General features: G+C 33.5%; 1 protein-coding gene across 2 annotated transcripts in view; it reads right to left on the bottom strand.

Annotated features, from left to right (window-relative positions):
- Window positions 1-21,195, bottom strand: part of PRKG1 (protein kinase cGMP-dependent 1) — a 1,143,489-nt gene that overhangs the window by 981,563 nt on the left and 140,731 nt on the right. For both annotated transcript variants that reach the window (XM_081075399.1, XM_081075398.1), the window contains exon 2: window positions 16,929-17,095. In XM_081075399.1, coding sequence (XP_080931525.1) covers window positions 16,929-17,095 — 167 coding nt within the window. The remainder of the gene's footprint in view (window positions 1-16,928; window positions 17,096-21,195) is intronic.

Genomic DNA, 21,195 nt, shown 5'->3' with positions numbered 1-21,195 from the left:
AACTCTGCATTCAGGTGTCATGTTGGTAGTCTGAAATTGGCTATGATGGGAGTATTCATATGACGGAAATCTGAAAGATTTCAAATAAAGGCATTTTTTCTCTTCTTTCCTTTCTTCCTTCCTTTCTTTTTTTTCAGAGCTGCTTGTTAAACATTTACCATTTTCAATTTTAAGTTCCCACTACTTGATACTAATGCAATAAATCTTTTGATTATATATACATCTTTAGGAGAGAAAAACAAAGTTAAATATTTGAATTTCCTTTGCTAATTTCCTATGCTAAGAACAGTTAGTACACATGTTTTTAAAAAATGTATCTACATTTACAATTGCTCCTTAAATGATTGCTAAGTGTTTCACATTCATGATTATGTTAGTTCCTCCTCCCAAGTACCCTTTGAGGAAAGAATTATTATTCATGTTTTACAAAGAACAAAACACAGGTTCACGAAGGTTAAATAACTTGCCCAAGGCTTATTCTCGACTAGTGTATATTTCTGTCTCCCTAAATCAAAAACATAGTTGAGGGATTCTTCTTTCTCACTCATCTTGAAAACAAGGATAACTGAACTGAAGTTGATAACCTATTCGCCATTTTGTACCAAAAAAAATAATAATAATTTTAAAGGAGAGTTTTAGGTTGCATTAGTTTAAGTAAGCATAAAGGAAAACATTCTCAACATTAAAAGACTTTATGAAATTCAATTCTTTCAAACATTTTAGGATATGCAGCTTGACCTTAGATAGTTCATCTAAACAAGCCTCAGGAAAGATTTGATACTTTTTTGAGATTTCCTTAAGTCTAGCAATTTTGTGATATGTCTGGGTGGTTTTAGAAAGGAATATATTTGGTATGAATTGAAGAAATACATTCATTATGCATGGTAAAAGTTTATTAAACTCAGTTCATTTTAGTTATAGGCAAAGTATTTAAGATATAAAAAGTTAAACATTTTTACTCAATTTTCTTCCTAATTTTCTTTACTTTCCCTAGGGCAAAGTTTAGCTCAACAAGTTATCTCTTGAGCATGATGGAGTATGCCTCCACATTGGTAGATTTATGTATAGTTTAGTGAATCTTCTCTATACTACCATGAAATAATATTACTGGAATTTTATACACCGGGGGAGCTAAGAAAATATATACATTTTAAGAGATGTTAACACTTTGGTCAATGTTGCTCAAGCAGGAGTTCCACCGTAATCAGAAGTGTCTGGATGCTGATGGGAACCATTTTGAGCACCTTTTGTAATTGCAGAAGTCAAACGTGACTTGTCATCTTTTGTCATTGGTATATATTGAGTATTACAATTAATTCAGCTTTTTCCTTTCTTAAAATGTTTGTACATTTTTTGGCACCCTCTGTACATACCAAGTGTCCCATGGCATGATCACAGTATGGTATACTATCTGTCAAATTTTTATCTTTAAAAAGTTGAGCATTTATATATTTACACACACACACACACACACACACACACACACACACACAGTCCAATTCTAAGGACAATGATTGAAAGTCTACATAGTCCAAATAATATTAAGTTAGATAAAACAAAGAATTTTTTAAAGCTTTAACTTATTCAATTTCAAATGAGCACTTAGAGCTTAAAAGACTAAAATAATAGTGAGAGATTTTAAAAATTAATAAAAATTACATTTAGAGGGAAAACAGGCAGATAATTTTCAGAACTACCTAGATGCTTAATAACTATCTTAAAATGTTTTAGAAGCTATGATGGTTTGTTATAAACTTTCATAATCTATAAGAAAATAATTCTAGATTTGAAGGGAATTTAATATAGGGGTGTATGTTTTGTATATTATTGCATGTGTGTGAGTGTGTATCTAGAGTCCCAAAAATAAACTATGAAGTTTTGGTGTTGTGAAGTATAATTAGTATTCAAGCAAGATTGGTTAATAATTATTTGTTAAATGAATGAAACACTTCCTACATGCTGGCCCAGGCCTGGATGATGACGAGCACCCATAAGGTTTCTACGTACATGGAACTTAGAGTCTGGTAGACTAAAGAGGTTCTTCAAAATCCATGTTTTCATTTAATCTTTTGAACAAAAATTCTAATAAATTAAAAAAAAACATGTTTGATACATAGATGTAGGCTTGAAGATGTGCAAATTAATACACAATAATTAAATCATTCTTATTGCGGGTATTTGAAAAATAGTGTATGGTGTGACAAAAATAGAATGACCTAACAAAATATATATACACATATACAGATCTCAGAGAGAAGATTGGATAAATTTTTAAAACGGCACGTGATAAAAAAATAGAAACTATTTTTCTTTCCTATTGATAGCCCCACATCAAGCTTTCCACATGAGACAAAATAAGTCCCGTCCTGTGTTTCATTTCTCAGTTGCATGATTATAAACTACTTTATTGTCTTTCTAATTTGTATTATTAAATTTTATCTTCAGATTAGATTCCTTATTCCAGAACATTTTTAAATGCTACGTGGTTTATGACTCTTTCATAAGAAAACTTTAAGCCTAAATATGTCTTCTCTAACTTTTAAGCTAAATAGTAGTACAAAGAAACAGCAGAGATTAGTTTCAGTGGAAGTTTGGTGAGTTTTAGAGAATTAGGCAGTTTGTAATAGGTAATTCAATTTTATTACATGAAAGTGACGCATCTTTCACCACTGAATGTGATATCTGAAATTGTTATCTGGAAGCAAATGTGTGAAGTTAATACTCTTGAAAAACATAAATAATAGCTCATCATGATTTGTTCATCCTAGATAATAAGTAAATGTAAAACACTGACTTAAAGATAATTGAAACACTACTGTGTTCTCCATTAGTGACAAAGATACATTAAAAATATAGTTTGAAATGAGAAAAATCAGTTACAAAAATTTCATTCAATAGTGTGCAAAATTTTAATTGCTAAATTAATTGCTAAATATGTAAATAAAAAATATGACACAAAAAAATAAATAAATAAAATAAATAAATAAAAATAAACAGTCAGGCATGCAAAAAAAAAAAATTTCATTCAAAAGTGCATAGGAGGAAACACTACCCAGTATAAAATCATTTCTGTTCCATATAATTATTAATGAAATTAACGTGTGAATATGTACTATGGGCAGACACTATAGTAATTACCTGGGTTATAGAGAACATAAGTAGTGCCTGACCTTAAGTTGTTTATGAGAGAGAAACAAGTATGGCATAATGTCCCCTAAAATTCATTCTCTCCTTTATTTTAGTAAGGAAACCCTCATACCAATTTTCTATTTGTTTGGGGTTTGTTTGTTTGTTTGTTTGTTTTACTGGACAGACGACTATCTTTGTAGAAATTACTTTTTGTAGCTTTTCTTGAGCTGAGTACTGGACAGAAGGATAAGAGCAGGTAAAGGGTACAACTTCACTTTGAGAGTGAAGCTCCTTGCCCTGCCATTCCCTCTTCTCTCCCTCTTTTAGGTTGGCACACCTGGTAATAAATGATAATGACCCAGCTTCCAACGCAGTATACAGTGATCACACCTGGATGATACTGGAGAAACAAGATGGAAGAAATCTGGGTGCCTGAATAACCACATGGCATACAGCCTCTTCCAGTAATCTCATGGATATCATGTGAAAGAGAAATGAACTTAAGTCTTACGTTTAACTATTGTATTTTGATGGCTCTCCATTACTCCAATTTAATGCATCTTAATACAGTAAATAAGAAACAACAATTGTACAATAGATATTTGCTGACAGTCTTGCTCCACAAATAGTCTTGCCAATTTCTGTAAAAGACAACTCCATTATTCCGGTTGTTCAGCACAAAAACTTGGAATCCTTTACTCCTCTCTTTATCTCACAAACTATTTTCAATCTAATCCATTATTATATTGGCTGAACTTTCAAAAGAGTTCCCAAACTTGACCATTTCTTACCACCTTCCTTCTTACCACCTTAGTCTAAGTCATCCTTATCTCACTTCTTGACTATTTCAATAGCTTCCTAACCAATATTGCTGCTTCTGTCCTTGCTACCAGAGTTTGTCATAACTGCAAAAAGAGTCCTAAGTTAGAGCATATTGCTTTTCTGCTCAAACCCTCATAGGGATTTCCATCTTGTATTTTTTTTTTTTTAATTAAAAGTTCTTAACATGGCCTACGAGGCCATTGGAGTTCTGTTACATCACTGATTTCTTTACCTAACTCCCTTACCTCCCCCAACATAAATCATTCATTCTTCAGCCACACTGACTTCTGTACTGCTCTTTGAACATATCAACCAAAACCCTGTCTCAGGGCTTTGCACATTTTTATTCTCTCTGCCGAAAATGCTCTCCTCCAAGATATTAGCTTGAAGTACTGTCACCTTATTCATGTCCCTGCTTCTGCTCGACATTCAATTTCTAGAGACATTCCCTGATTGCAACACAGAAACCCCTTCCCCATTGTGCATATCATTCTCTATCCCCTTACAATGCTTTGGATTTCATAGCACTTGTCACCACCCAACTTTCTAGATATACATACATACACATACACGCACATATATAGTCACACACATACATAACAAATATTGTTTGTTGTATATCATCCCCATTAGGATAAAAGTACTACGTTAAAGAAAATTTTATATTCTTTGATCTCTACTATAACTGAAACACTTAGAACAATGCTTGGCATAGCACATGGTATATGCGAAATAAGTATTTCCTAAATGAATACATTGGATAAATGAACAAAACACAGTCTGACCAATATGCTTATGTAGAGGGAGAAAGAAGATGTTACAGGAACTTTAGACAAGAGAATTTGGCCCAGCTGGGAGGTGTCAGAGAAGGCATCTTAGCTGAGTTAACTCCTACATTGACTCTGAAGAGCAGTAATGTTTTAGTGAGTGTTCTCTGGTCAGAGGAAAACACATCCAGAGTCACAGTGATACAGCATATTCAAGGAATTTGAACCAGAGCCACGGAGTGGTGAGTGCAGAATCTAGCTGGGGAGCAGTGGCAGTGAATGAGTGATGGCTACCCCCAGGTGCCTGACACAGGACTTGATGCTTGACTTTTATTATTTGGCAAATGAGGAAACAATGACTAAAAAAGGTTAGAACGTTTCTCCAAGGTTACTTAGCTAATTATAGATAGCTAAGGTAGTAAAATCTGGACAGCAAAATCAAGATTCAAGTTCATATCTGCCAAGTTGCAAAACCCAGCTCTCTTCATTCCACTGTACAATCTTCTATCCTAAGGAGTTTGGATTTTTACCATGGGAAAACACTAGAAAATGTTAAGCAAGGAGATGACATGAACACATTGCTGTTTTAGAAATGTCATACTCACAGTAGAATAGAGAATGTATGAAAGTAGAATAAGTCTAGAAACAGGAAGACCTATAGGATTATTGAAAAGTTCAAAAGAAGTTATAAAGGTCTGAACTAAAGCAGCAGCAGACAGGGACATGTGACAGGTATAAGCTAATACACTGACTAGTATTTGTGCATCAACAGATGTGGACCCTGGAATAACTCCTAGGTTTCCAGTATGGGCTGTTGTTAGGGAAAAAAGGAGGTGTCATCCAGGGAGTTGGGAAATAGAGCAGGTAAAGTGTACAGAGGATGATTTCAATCATTTCAGCATGATCACATGACTGCTTAATGAATGGATCTGGATTAAACTCCCAGGATGTATGGCTTAGTCCAGTGGTCATTTCTCTACAAGACAACTAAGACCGAATGGCTAAAGGTTACAGCACAAAGTACATAGAGACAAGAGGCAGATATCTAGTTTAGTAGTCTAGTTATGTTAAGAAAAGTCTAAGATTTGTGAGAACAGGAAACAAAATGTACCGTTGCAGAAAACACTGAGTTATAACTTGCATAAAAAACAATTCCCAAAATTAATTTTTCATCACAATATAATGTCATACGTATTCACAGTTGAAGTACACCTTTTATCTTCCAATGTTACTTATCTCATAATAGCTGCCTTTAGGAGAAGAAGAAAGATAGCGAACTTTCCAAGAACAATAAACGAAAGCAGAAAAGTTTTTTTGTTTTATTTTGTGTTTTTGGGGTTTTTTTTTGGTTTTTTAACATATTCCAAGAATATACTTAACAGCATGGTGCTGAGATATCAAAAACAAGCAAATGCACTTGCAAATGAAAAAGGCTCTTCAAAATGCATCACAAGAGAAATTTACAGAGATTTCAAATTTCTTACTACTTAGCAATATGAAGTTAGAAAGAGATATCCAATCAATAGCTGACAATTTAGGTTTACATGTGCATTGAGAATACTACACTAGGACCACATATAAAATAATGTATTCTCTTTTAATTTGGAAGAATTTAAGGTATTAGATGAGTTCCTGTATTGAGCATTCAAAATACAAAATATTACATCTTCTAGGATTTTTTAAGCGAGAAATTAGAACAGTATAAAATCATTTGCTTCTCCAAAAACGATGAATGGATTCAAAGAATATTTTATTCTTTTATTCCTTTAGTACTATAATTAAAGTCTAATTACAAAAAAAAATAAAAATCAGCACCCTACTATACTAATTCAAGATAATCACCGGGGAACCAAATTTAATTCCCAAATCTTGAACATTAGAAAGTGTGCAAACAGAACCCACAAAATGCAACAAGGATACCTGTCAAACTGTAAAATGGAATGTAATTAGGAGAATAATAAGCACATCAATGGAACTTACTTTGTTGAACTGTACTGGCTATTTGCTCTAGATTTAAATGCAAGTTTTACAGAATTTTTTTTGTTTCTAATTTACTGAGACTTTATTTACAGAAAATTTGTTTTGTAACATGGTCCTATTTATGTATGGTTTGAGGAAGGGGGAGTCGATATCTGATGTTTTGAACTTTAAATTAATCCCACTTTGTTTTCTGAAACAAACATCCAGTTAAACATTTTTGTCTTCACATCGTATGAATTACAACAGTAGTTTTCAAACTTTTAGTCTCAGAAACTGTTTACACTATCAAAAATTATTGAAAACCTAAAAACCTTTTGCTTATGTGGGCTAATGTTTACTCCATTAGACCTTAAGACTGAGATTTAAAAAAAATACATAGTCACTTGAAAATAATAAACTTATAGGTTAAAATATATTTTTACAAAATTAACCACATTTTAAAAACAAAAAATTTAATCGGAACCATGCCATTGTTTTACACTTTTTGGAAATCTAATTGATATCTGGCTTAATATAAGACAGCTGATTTGTCTCCTTCTGCATTCATTCTGCAGCTATATCACACATAACGGGGCTTCTAGAAAACTCCACTGTACACTTGGGAGACAATGGGACAGAATAAGACAAATGCCATTGCTTGTGTTATTATGAAAATAGTTTTGACCTCAAGGAGCACCTAATAGTTCCCTAGACTACACTTTGAGAATTGCTGCTTTAAGGATATTAGTTTGCAATGTGAGATACAAGATGGCAGAGTAAACACTGCCCCTGCTTCTTTTCACGAACACATGAAATTTACAACTAAATTATCGAACAGTCAACCTGCAGAGCCATCTGAAGTCTGGCTGAACAAAAGTTTTATAACTAAGGATATAAAGAAGCCATGTCGAGACTAATAGGAGGAGTGGAGATGCGAAACAGGCTAGCCTCAAACCTTCGTGTGGCCATTGAGAATCAGGAGGTATATCTTGGCCATGGACATTCTCCCCAGAGAAGCAAGGAACCCCAGTCCCATGCCAGGCTCCCCAGCCCGGAGTAATGGTACCAGGAAGAGGAGACCACACAACATCTGGCTGTGAAAAACAGTTGGGATTCTAATGGTCTGGATAGCATGGAAGGCTGCAGGAAACCCAGATGCCCTCTTAAATGACCTGCACACAGATTTACTTGCACACAGGAACTCATCCTGGGCTCGAGCAGAGGGATGGTGACTCGGGAGGGCATCAGAGGCATATGGAGACAGACTGAGGTGTAATTTCAGGCAAGGGCTAGCATACTGTCCCCATTTTCCCTGAGTGAGGTCCTCCTTCCATGCAGCTTGCAGGCAAGAGCCATCTTTCCTGTGTTGAGCCTTCCCCCTATGATTATGGCCAAATCTGACCCTGACTGGCTTGGTGAGCTCTGCTTACTCTACCCTGGCGACTCACTGAGACCCTACCACACCTATATCCCTACTACGAGAGGCTTTATCAGTGGCAAAACCTTACAGAAGACGACAACCTGAAGGAAGTAGATGGACATGGCCAAACCTCACAGGCTAAAGACGAACAGAGAATCCTAAAAGTAAAAAGACAGAGAGACAACTAGCAACTTATAAGGGAGCTCCCATAAGATTGTCAGTTTCTCAACAGAAATTTTGCAGGCCAGAAGTGATTGGGACAATATATTCAAAGTGATGAACAGCAAGGCCCAACAACCAAGATTACTCTACTAAGCAAAGCTATCATTTAGAATCGAGGGACAGATAAAGATCTTCCCAGATAAGAAAAAGTTAAAGGAGTACATCAACACCAAACCAGTATTACAAGAAATGTTAGAGGGATTTCTTTAAGATGGAAAAAAAAGATCAAAATTATGAATAAAATGGCAATCACTACATATCTATCAACAATTACTTTCAATGTAAATGGATTAAATGTTTGACTCAAAAGACATAGGAAGACTGAATGGATAAGAAAACTAACATATGCTGCCTACAAGACAATCACTTCAAATTGAAAGACACACACAGATGAAAAGTAAAGGGGTGGAAAAGATACTTCATGAAAATAAAAACAAACAAACAAAAAACAACAAAAATCCGGGGTAGCAATATTTATACCAGACAAAATAGATTTTAAAACAGAGGCTATAACAAGAGACAAAAAAAAGGACCCAGTAATCTCACTTGAAGGTATTTATCTGAACAAACTCAAACGCTACTTCGAGGGGACATGTGCATCCATATGTTCACTGTAGCATTGTTTACAATGGCCAAGATGTGGAGGCAGCCTGGGTGTCTGTCGATGGAAGAATGGATAAAGAGGAGGTGGTACATATATACAGTGAAATATTGCAGGGCCATGTAAGGGAATGAGTTCTTGCCATCTGGCAAGCAGGGATGGACCTAAAGAGTACTGTGCTGAGCAGAGTGTAAGACATAAAGACAGATACAATATCATTTCACTTTTATGTGGAATCTAAAGAACAAAATAAGCAAACACAACAGAAACAGATTCATAGATACAGAGAACATATTGATGGTTACCAGATGAGAGGGGGTTTGGAGATGAGTGTAAAAGAGGAAGGGATTAAGAAGTACATATTGGTTGTTACACAGTAATCATGGGGATGCGGGGCATAACTTAAGGAATACAGAGAATAGCATTGTAATAACTATGTATGGTCTCCTGTTGGTTCTAGATTTGTTGAGGGATTCTAGATTTGTATGTGGGAGGAGGTTGAGGGGAAGGGTGAAAATGGTGAAGGGGTTGAGAAGTACAAACTGGTATTTACAAAATTGCCATGGGGATGTAAAGTAAAACGTAGGAAGTATAGTCAATAGTATGTTAATAACTATGTATAGTGCCAGGTGAGTACTAGACTAGTCAGGGGGATCATTTCTTAAATTACACAAATGTGTAACCACTATGGTGTACACCTGAAATTAATATAAAATAAAACTGAATGTCAACTGTAATTGAAAATTTTTAAAAGGGGGAAAAGGTGAAGGGGCATAAGAGGTCCAAATGTCCAGGTATAAAACAAGTCAGTCATGGGGATGTAATGTACAGCATAGGGAATATAGTCAATAATATTGTGATAGCATGGTGCGGTGTCAGACGGTTGCTGGATTTATCATGGTGATCACTTCTTAGGTTTATAAATGTTGAATAAATCTGGTATACCCCTGAAACTAATATAATATTGTATGTTAGCTATATTTTTAACAAAAATCTTTTTAAAAATAAAATAAAATAATTTGGAAGAGAAAGGATATTAGTTTGCATAAAATAGGAAAAAATTTTCAGTTCACTGCAAAGATTTTTCATGGAGAATTTAAAAATATTTATGACTATATGAAATTTGTTAAAATATACAAAATCATCCATTTAGTCTGTTGCATATAATTACAAGAACTACATTAATCCATCTTTTTTCTGTGCCTGCTTTAGTTAGCAGAATATCCCTACCTCCACACTCCGACCTCTTAACTGAGCTTTCAGACACGTATATTCACTGTCATTGACTTGACATCTCCAATGGGATGTTTAATAGGCATCTTAACTTCACATTGTCAGAACAGAACTCTTGATTTTCTTTCTTAAACGTGAATTCCTCTCATTTTTTCCCCATCTCGGACAATGGCACTACCATATACCCAATTATGTCAATAAAAAAATACCTGAAAGTCATTTCCAAGTTCTCTTTCTTTGACCCCCGTATCATATCTATGAGCTGCCAAAATATACCATACTTCTCTTGTTTCCCATGCTGGTGTCCTAGCCCACGCCAGTGTTGTTTTGTGTTGATTACTGCTATAGTGTCCCAACAAGTATCCCTGTTTCCCCCACCACTCTACATTTTTTCCAACCTTTGATAATTACTGTAATTAATGTATCTACTTATAATACATAAATCAGATCATGTCCCATCTCAAACTAAATTCTTTCAATTTTCTAAATTTCTTGGGGGAAAAAAGTAAACTATTTATAGGGTCCTACATGTGACCTTGGCTCTGCCAACATCTCCAAACTTAACTCATACCATTGCTTTCTTTCTGTCTCTAACATGCCAAGCTTTCCTTACCTTATAGCTTGTCTACTTGCTGTTGTCCTCTTCTGAAATGCACCAGTCACATTTTTGTGTGTCTAGCTATTTCTGGTCATTCAGGTCTTAATTCAAATGTTACCCTTTCAGGGAAGCCTTCCCTGAACCACCAATCATTTTCAGACTTTCATGATTCTCTCTTACTTTACCGTATTTTATCTAATTTATTCATAGATATTTCATTACATGGAAGTATTTTGCTTATCTCTATGCATGTTCTTTGTCCCTTTCCCCTGCAACCATCATCAGGATATAAGCTCTAGAAGGGAAGGAACTGTATATGACTTTTTCTTTATTATATCCTCAGTGCCCCTGACTGTCTGACATAGTATGTCTATGAGACATAGTCAGAATTGAGGAGGTATTTGTAGAAATCGAGTTGTAGGAATGAATAAATAATCAAATGAATTAATAAATGAATCAAAGTAAAGACACTATAGTGCAAAACTAACTTCATTAAATACTTTCTTTGCTATTCTCCATTGTCAAAGGAAATACAAAGAATTTCATATTTTCATGGACTACAGGCAGTCAAATCCATACTCTCCTTTATCTGAAGCACCCTTTCTACTTTTGTACAAACAGGCATTGTATGGAGGGGGGAGGAAAACATGGTAGTTAGTAATGCCTGCTATGTATATATGTAACCTAATACTCAACGCAAAATCTGCTGAAACATTTTTCTTAGTTCATATGCCTTTGACCTTTAGAATGGACTTAATAAAAATTGAAATTAATAGGATTAAACGAAAAGAAATTTTAAGACTTTCCATAGAAGTCATAATTCTTTTGAGAATGGCATACAAAATTGTGCTCAAAAATCCATAAGCTAAGTGTTTTTTCTTTGAAGACTAATTTTTAATTTACTTGAGAGCTTTATCACTGATGCTTATGATTATTATTAATCCTGATTTTTGTAAATTTAAAAATAATCATTGATAGAATCCAATATATGATATTACCACCACTCCATCATCTCCTAAAATATAATCTGAACTCTGAGAATGAATAATTTTATGTAAATTCATATACAAATACATGGGCATAAAGTACAAATATGTGTATATGTATATTTCCAACAGGGTATCAATAAAATTCTTTGCACTGGAAATGTTGAAGCAAATTATTACAGGTCCTTAAAAAATGACTTTAAGTTGAGGGCATGTACCATCATTGAATAAACCATCAAGGACAGCATAAATGCATATTAAGATTGTTGCTCAAAGTATTAAATATTCCTAAAAAAATATGAAATTCAATGAAGTAGAAGAGTAGTGTACGATGATGCTCTGCAAACATGAGCCAAATATAAAATATAATGTTGAATTATGTTCTAGTCATAAAAATGAAAAAAATATATATTTCTTGAGTACGTATATAGCGTTCAGTAGGCAACTAAGTAAACTCTACTGGAAACAAATGCACAAGTCTTTCTTTTTACCAGTGGGGAATGTATGATCTTTTAAAGAAGTATGCTCAATTTTTGAAGGAAAATTTTAAACACATTGAATATTAATTATGATTTGTGTAAAGTTTTGGTTTTCCTCTGTAAATACACCATTATGGATTTCTGAAATGCAAAACCACCTTTCACAAGAGTTTGGCTACCTTCAGTAGATGCTTTTTTAATAAAGCTTTGCTATTGATAAATGAACAGAGTAACTTAATTGGCTTTGATATTGAAATGTGCACAGAGTAACTTAACTGTTCTTTTTTAAGTTACATAAGATGGCAAACAGCAAACAGAAATTAAATAATCTGGTTTTAAAACTATTTGCTCCCATTATTCTTATGAATGCCTGTAAGGTACTTTTATGATATACAGAAAGTAATTTATGTCAGGAAAGTAGGGCAAATTAGGCAAGAAAAAATGGTCCTAAATAAATCATTAATGTAAATACACTCAATAATAATTCCTTGACATTTTAATATGCATGAAAAGTTAATTCTCAGGAATTGATTTTTAAGACCATTTCAAGTCATCTATCATAATTCTAAATCTCTGTGCACTACTTAAGGAGTTTTAGTACAAAAATATTTTCATTTTTATCAGAAAGGAATTCATAGAAGGGCCTAAACATGAAGACCAGACTCAGACTGCAGCCTCCCACAACTCCAGTAGTTAAATTCAAATAAAATATGTGCAATTGCGGGCTGCGTTTCTCAAATGTGAAGTGTTGGGAAGATTTCAATAAGGACTTCAGATACCTGCTCTGATGCTCTCTGGAGGGAGGTGGGATGGCTTTTGCCATGGTAGTCACAAGGTGCAGATTCACTGTGCTGGGAAGTAACTCACTCCTATTTGCCCTGCCCTTTGAAAGCATGCCAAAACAATTACTAACCATTCAAGGACTTTTCATTAGAGGAATGGATATTAAAAGCATATCCAGGCCCCCACAAAAATCATTGGAAATCTTGTTCAAGTCCCTGAAGAAATACATCTATTTGTTTTATAAATGAATCCACAACAACTTTACATTCCTGCTTAATGTTCAGCATGCAAACTATTCGATAGATCCATGTAACAATGGCTGATGTAAATGTTACTTCATTAGCAAGAAATCAATGTATTTTACACTATTGCGAGAAGGTAGTAATCGACATTTTCTTTTCATTTCTCAGAGATGCCTTTTTTTTTAATTTTCACCAAAAATGTATTTTAAACTTCCATCTTTGGCATTCTCTCAAAATTAAAAAATAGAGGAATTCATATTTTAGCAAAATGAATCAGCATAGAAATAAAATTCAGAACTGTTATGAAGTAATAGTAAGAGAAAAATATATACTTGTATCTTTTTAACATAATCTGTGATCTGCTTTACCAATTTCAGATTAACTTTTCTTTAATTGATGGCTTTTCAACTATCATCTCAAAAAAACAAGCACAGCAAGGTGTAATTATTTTAGCTTTCAGGAGTCTTCAAAAGTAAGAAAATCCATACTATTCACCATTTAATGTAATAAATTTAATTTCACCATTAATAATTTAGAAAGAAAATGACGAACTATATATTAGTAGACCCATATGTGATGTGGCTATATTTTTAAATATCAAAAAAGGACTTAAGTACCCAGATGAATATTAAGAACACTACCCTTCAAAACGTCATTTTTTTCAATAATGATGTTCTTGATCAATACATCTGGTTAATTTTTCTTGAATTGTACAACAAATGCCATTACTTTATAATGGTACACAATGGTACATCCTTACATATTTTAGCCAAAAAAAAGTATTATTCACCTTAATCACTTATCCCATCCATCAAATTTGTCATTAAATGACGTGATTATTTCCAAATATAAAATCTACCCTCACAGAAACAAGAAATTGCTATCATCAAGCATATTTACTGTCCCCTGAGGACAATTTTTAAAGAATTATTAAAATACATTGGAAAATAAAAGGAACATAAAAGTAAAAATACATTGCCTTTCAGTTTCCTGCTTTGAAAATGACAACCCCTTTAGATCATAACTGTGAATGTATCCCTTAATCCATAATACCTTGCATACCTAACTTACTCTCATGCATTTATGGACACATATACACATATATATCATTGTGTGATGAGCTGAAAGAATTGTTTCTTCTTTAATTTTTTTCAAACCTGTGAGAAAAACAAAATCAATGCTATTGATTGTAGACATAAAAAAAATAGGGACTTGAAAGTACACAGCAGAGTCTTGTCCTGAACAATAGGGACACAGAGGTGGACCAAGATTAAGCCAAATCACAGACATTTTTCAATAAGAAAAAAGGAACTAATAAGAGGAGAGGAATGGATGTGAGACGATCTATAGGAAGGACAGCAGGTAGTTCAATGTCCAGAAAAACCTAACAGGTATTCATAGGAAAAGTTTAGATTATTTTCTTTTTGAATTATTGCCATTCAACTTCCATTGTTTTCTTGCAAATAACAAAACTATGTTTTAATCTTATGGCTTAATGCTTAGCATTTTATATAAGTTCCCAAAACTGGGATAATAAATATGTAGTGACAGTATTTCTAATCTATATACTTTCAAAGTTAACACTGCCCAGACATTAGGTGTGGGAACCCTGGAGCCAGATAGGCAAGACTTTCACCATCACATACTGTTTGTATGCTCTTGGCCAAGTTATTTAATGTATCCACACATCAGTGTTTCATCTATTAACATGTAGCTAATATAATACCTACCTCTTAAGGTTGTTATGAGGATTAAAATTTTAATCCCTATATAGTGATGTAACAGTACCTGGCATATGTAAGTACTTAATAAAAGCTATTATCATTAACAAACACCTCATGAAAAAAAATCACGATTTTATTTAAAAGTCTAACTTACAATAGCCAACGATCAAAGAACACTAAACACACACTTGTCATTTTTAGAAAATAAAATGTAATCTATCTGCTTCCACAATGTAAAAAATGTAATCTATCTGCTTCCATGAGGATTGCAGAAAATGCTCAAAACCAGTATCTCTAAGCAAATCAACCATGTTAACGGGTACGAATTAGACATTTTCAATATGCAAATATCAGATAAGGTTCCCAAAGAAGAAGTTTAGTCATTTATATCACCAATTCTGAATCAATAAATCAGAATTTGTTTTATTTTGGATGACAGTAGAGTGAAATTTATCTTTACCATAAAAAAGGGGGGAAGGACAAGAGTGTGGGGATATTAAATGTTATATCATAATTAAGGCCAATGTCTATTCATTTAAGAAAATAAACTGTATTCAAGTATTTTGTAAGAGGCATTTGAAAACATAATTAAAACGTGAACAGCCTTAGCAACTTAATCTACTTACTCAGTTGACTTTAATACCAAACAATTCTGATCAAAACTTGAAACGGAAAGTTCTACTAGCCAGCAATTTTAAGTATCTGAGAGTCACACAAATCATTTTGCTTGAAAATACATGATAATATATTTACACTGCCTCCAGATGATTTCCCCCAGTCATCCTAATTAGTAAAGTCTTACCATATGACTATTATCTTTTGTTAAAATGATGAGAAACGTTGGCATTTAGGTATGCAATAATACTTGGGAGACAGCCCAGGCTAAAATAAAAATCACTTAAGGTACATGTAAGACAAGTCTTTTATGAAGAAAACTTCATTTAACTGAAGAGAGACAGGAAAAATTGGACTGAATTTCCATGTAAACTCCTGAGTGTTTTTCTGAATGTCTTGATAATAAGCAAGTGTGTGAAAGAGCTTCTCTATCCTATTATCCATTGTTGCTCTAGTTGCTACCCTTTATAAATATTAACGTTCACAGATGGAAAAGAATCCATCTATATCAAGAACATTGCTATCTAAATTTTGAGAAGATTGAATGTGTTGATAAAAAAAAACTAATTAAAAATGAAACATTTCCTCAATTAACTGGTTAGAATTACAGCTTGGAGTCAGAGTAGCATCAATTTATAAGATTATGGTCATTTTAGTGAGTTTAACACTAATCAACATTCATTATTTCATGTTTCTTTCTTCCCATGAAAGGAAAACATGCCATTATAAATCCCAAGTTAGCAATACACATTATGAAAATTTACCTAAGCATAAAATATATATACACAATGTGTGCCAGTTTTTTTCAAAGCAGTTTCTATCTTAGTTTGTCCAAGATTTATTGAAACAAGCTATCACTTATTAATTAGGCAGCTACTATGCCATCCAACCTTGATAATTTGCCTCTATCATACACATATAAAACACTGAAAACATTCTCTTTTTATGGAAGCATCATAGCAGAAAATGTAGTCATATACTGCAAGTTAAAGCCAGAGTTGAAGACACTGATTATCTGACCAAAAATACTTCCAATAGACCTGAGCTTCCACTAAAGCTTTGTGAGCTTGCTCAGTGATCTGACATTGTACGGTCTTACTCAGCACAGTAAATAGCTTTCTTCTACATTATTATATTTGCCTGATGTCTGAAAAAACATGAGATTTTCATATTAATATTCTAAACACAAGCACTTTATACAATTAGTATCTAAGCAGTGTTCCACCTCTTTTCAAACTGTGTCTCAACAAAAAAGGTAAAAATGGAATTGTCTTGTGTCATCTGTATGCAGGCTAATAAGATAAAAGGGAATCTTTGAATGTTAAAAGATCAGGATTATAAGTCATACCTTCCATGACATACACCAGTGATCCGACATCTCCTTCTTTGATGATACAACTGTCTTTCCCATACTCCACTGGGTACATACAATCCACAATCTCCTGGATCTGTGACAGCTCCAAGTTCTTCATAAAGTCATTGTCAAGGATGGCTTCCTTTATGAGATCCTTGGACCTAGTGCAAGAGAGGGAAGATTTACTGGCACATCTGACAAGTGCTTTCACAGTTTGTGAGGTTTAGCAGAGCCAAACAGTGTTCCAGCACATTGCAAATGCATTTTCTTGTTAGGAATCCAAGAATTCGCTGAAAGACCTGAGAACAAACCAATTCCATGGCCACAGGAAAGGCACTGAGAAACTTTCCTTTAAGTAAAGTACCATTTAATGAATATGTGACAAACAAACAAATAAACAAAATCACGGAATTCCATATTTGTTTTAGACTGTTTTTTTAACCACAAAGATTATGGAGAAACCAATGGACAAATACTTTAAATTGAAGTTTCAAACTTAGTTTAAGAATAAATCTGCACGAAATACAAAATGTTACAAAACACTATTATTATTATGTTTATATATTATAAAAGGACATCAGGATATATTATGCCTCTGCTAGATTGTATGTTTCATGAAGGGAGAGATCATTTTTAATTTTTTTCTCTACTGTTTGCCCAGTGTCTACCACAATACTGGTTATAGTATGGGTGCTCAAGAAATTTTTTGGATTAAAAAAATGGTAAGAATTGGATTTCTAATTTGCTGTTTGAAACAACTGGTAGAAATTTGACAGTTATTTATCCATATCTCATCCTTCTGTAGAGAATATTTATTTCTCCATCAACTAAAATTGAGGTAATAAGGAAGGTAAGTCTGTACTGAACAAGATATTTCAAACACAACATGATTTAGACAAGGGATTAAACATGTAGTCAGTGTGAAAGATATTTACAAATTCTACAATTGGGATTCAGTGGTTAACAGGAAAGTTTTGCAGAACTTAAAAGATGGTGATAATTTGATTCACTGGGATAATTAATAAGCTCCAAATGACTTCCTAAGGATATAAAAATCAAAGCAAACAGAAACCAAAATGTATTTTGTCAGGAGGAAAACAATCAGAGTACTGTCAGAGAAGTCAGAAACTGGATAAGATGAAAGCAAAGACCTTAGCTACGTAGAGGGGAAGCAATGCATTTGGGATTATATATTAAAAGTCTTAACTTCAAAAGCATTTGACTACGAGCTGGTCTTTGTCCACATTTACTTAGCAAGTGACTTTCAGGGAAATGACTTGCAGTTGTAAATACTGAATAAACCATTAGCTCTGCCATTTTGGGGTGGCTTCTCATCTAGACCTCAGTCTACCTGTATTAGCCTTCATGCATTATGTTTTGTTGTTGCTGTTTCTTTATTATTTTCAGGTGTACAAAATAATGTAATAGTTAAAATATTTACACCCCTCACAAAGTGATAACCCCTCCCCCAGTCTACTACCCCTCTTACATCGTATATAGCTGTTACAATTCCATTGACTCTATTCCCTGTGCTGTTCTCCACATCTTGTGACTATATATATATATATATATATATATATATATATATATATATGAATATATATATATATGAATATATATATATGAATATATAATTATAGATGACATTCATTATATTCATGTAGACGATATTCAGCTTCAGGTGTACATTGCAATGGTCAGGCATCTACCCTGTCCATGAAGTGGTCTCCCTAATAAGACAAATGCCCATCAGACACCCTACAAAATCTTTACAACATTATTGATTATATTCCCCAAACTGTCTTTTGTATTCCTATGTCAATCTTGTGGTTACGAATTTGTGCTTTCTAATCCCCTCACCTTCTCCCTCATCCCCACCCCCTCCAATCTAGCATTCCTCAGTTTTTTCTCTATATCTCTGAAACTGTTTCTGATTAGTTTGCTCATTTATTCTATTCTTTAGATTCCACATACTTATAAATAAGATTATATGGTTTGTTTTTTCTCCATCTGATTTATTTCACTTAGCATAATGTTCTCTAGGTCCATCTATATCATTGCAAATGGTAAGATTTCATTCTTATGGCTGAGTAATACTCTATTGTACACACATTATGTTTTATAACGATTTGGTTTTAAGTAACGAAAAGTTCTATATAAAAATGAAAACATACAGAATTGTACACCTGAAATCTATGTAATTTTACTAACAATTGTAACCCCAATAAATTTTTTAAAAAATGAAAACAATTGAAAAGTCATCACTATAAAAACTATTCTTAAAAAGGATTGGCATAACGGAATTAAAATTACATTTATGAAAAAAATCATATGCAGAAATTCTCACACGATTTTTAAGTGAAAAAGCAGGACACAGAATTACTCGTAGATTTAAAGTATGTGTGTGACGAAATATAAAGAAAATAGTCTTAGAAGTTATTAGATTTATCTGGGACCCAGTCCAAACCGTGCCACCTATTAAACCTTGGGCAGGTTGTCTTACTTTTCTGAATTTCCGTTTTATCATTTGAAAAATGGCATTTTAAAAATTACCAACCTTACAGAATTTTATGAGAGAACCAGTGAAAACATAATGTTACTTTCAGTAAATGGTGAGTGGTACAGGTGGTAGTAGTATTAATTGCAGCAGTAGTAAGAGGAAAGAAAGAACTAGAATATACCATTAAAACTTGCAACAATATCAGAGGGAAATAAAATGCTGGCATCAGTTGCCTTTGGTGACAGAATTATATTATTTTTCTTTCTACTCTCCTCCATTTATAAAATTGTCTACAATGGGAATGCTATTTTATACTGAAAACCTTTCATTTTAAAGGTAGTTTACGAAAAGTATGCTATGAAGGAAAAGTAATAATCTATTACTCATTTAATACTGGTTGACTGTTATTTGTATATTCAGTATTACTCTTTTAAATAGATTCTCTTCAATATGCTTGTGTTTATATACTAAAAGCAGGAATTTTCACCTAACAAAGAGATGGTGACGAATGGCTAGTGGCTAAGGACTTCAGAATAGGCTCTATTTAAAAAGTCTGTTTGTGAAACTTAGTTTAGTTTGACAAGGCTATTTCATTTTATACTTTTTTTGCATGTTTTTTCTTTTTCTTTTTCTTTTTTTTTTTAATAGGGCTAGCCAAAACTTTATGTCTCCTGAGGGAAAGAGTTGTTTCTCTTGACTCTTCAACACAAGATGTAAAACTTTGTCCCCGTTTATGATTTTATGAGCTCTCCTTTCTTAATTAACTTCACAATTCCTGCCCTCAAGAATACCAGTAGCACTTTAAGTGACTTCTGAGCTCTATTGTTCTAGGATTACTTTCCCAAATACCAGGACTTATTTGATCTTCAGGAAATTAATTTTAATCAAATTGATAATATTCCCTTTACTGAAAATTCCTTTATTTTGCTGGGGTCAGAGAATGCAGCCTACAATGGGTTCATATTTTCTAATATAACAAAGACTGGATGTTATCAATCCTGGAATCCCAGCATGTTTAGCTACAGATGGTATCTTATCCTTTGGGAAATATTAATAGTGCTCCATTAAAAATATAAGCTCTAGAAATGCCACAAGATTAGAAATAAAGCTCCCTTCCAAGAAAATAATTAGTTCAGTCCAAAGAAGATTGAAGAAAACCACTTTCTCGCTTCTCATAATCAGTACTATTAACCTATTTTATGAAGACATCAAAATGATGAAACAATGAGGCCAAACACAGTCATTCCTTAGAATCATCCACATTTTCAAGTGGTTATGGAAAGTGTGGGAGTGAGGAGGGGGAAGAGGGGAATTTAAGGATGCTCTTGCTTCTCAAGTTTCATGTTAAGTGGAGGACATCTGATCTCATGTCTCTGAAGAAATAAACTGGAGGCTTTCATGTGTGCTTTTGTGTCACTTTAAAACACTGAGAAATAGAGGTCCTATGTTATATTGTTTATGCCTGCATACAGGTATTGTCCAATAACGGTTGCCTCTGAAATGTCACAAATAATCCATTTCTGCCTTGACAGCAAGATAGAAATCTTGCACCTCTGTGCAGTATAACTCAAAGATGTTCTTGTCAGTGAGTTATACTTAAAGCCTCGCCTCTTTGTGTAATGTTCCCCTAAGTCCTTTCCAATGAAGGGCTTGAAACCTTAGGTCAACTCTCATCAGTCTCCACTTGCTCCAACATTATACATTATAATCAATCAGAGCCCCCACGTAACTCTTCTTTGAATCTTTTTTCTTTTCCTGAAG

The sequence above is a fragment of the Rhinolophus hipposideros genome (assembly GCF_964194185.1).
Source record: "Rhinolophus hipposideros genome assembly, chromosome: 15".
Classification (NCBI taxonomy): domain Eukaryota; kingdom Metazoa; phylum Chordata; class Mammalia; order Chiroptera; family Rhinolophidae; genus Rhinolophus; species Rhinolophus hipposideros.
Note: the sequence above shows the minus strand (reverse complement) of the source record. Positions and strands in the feature narration are given on the sequence as shown.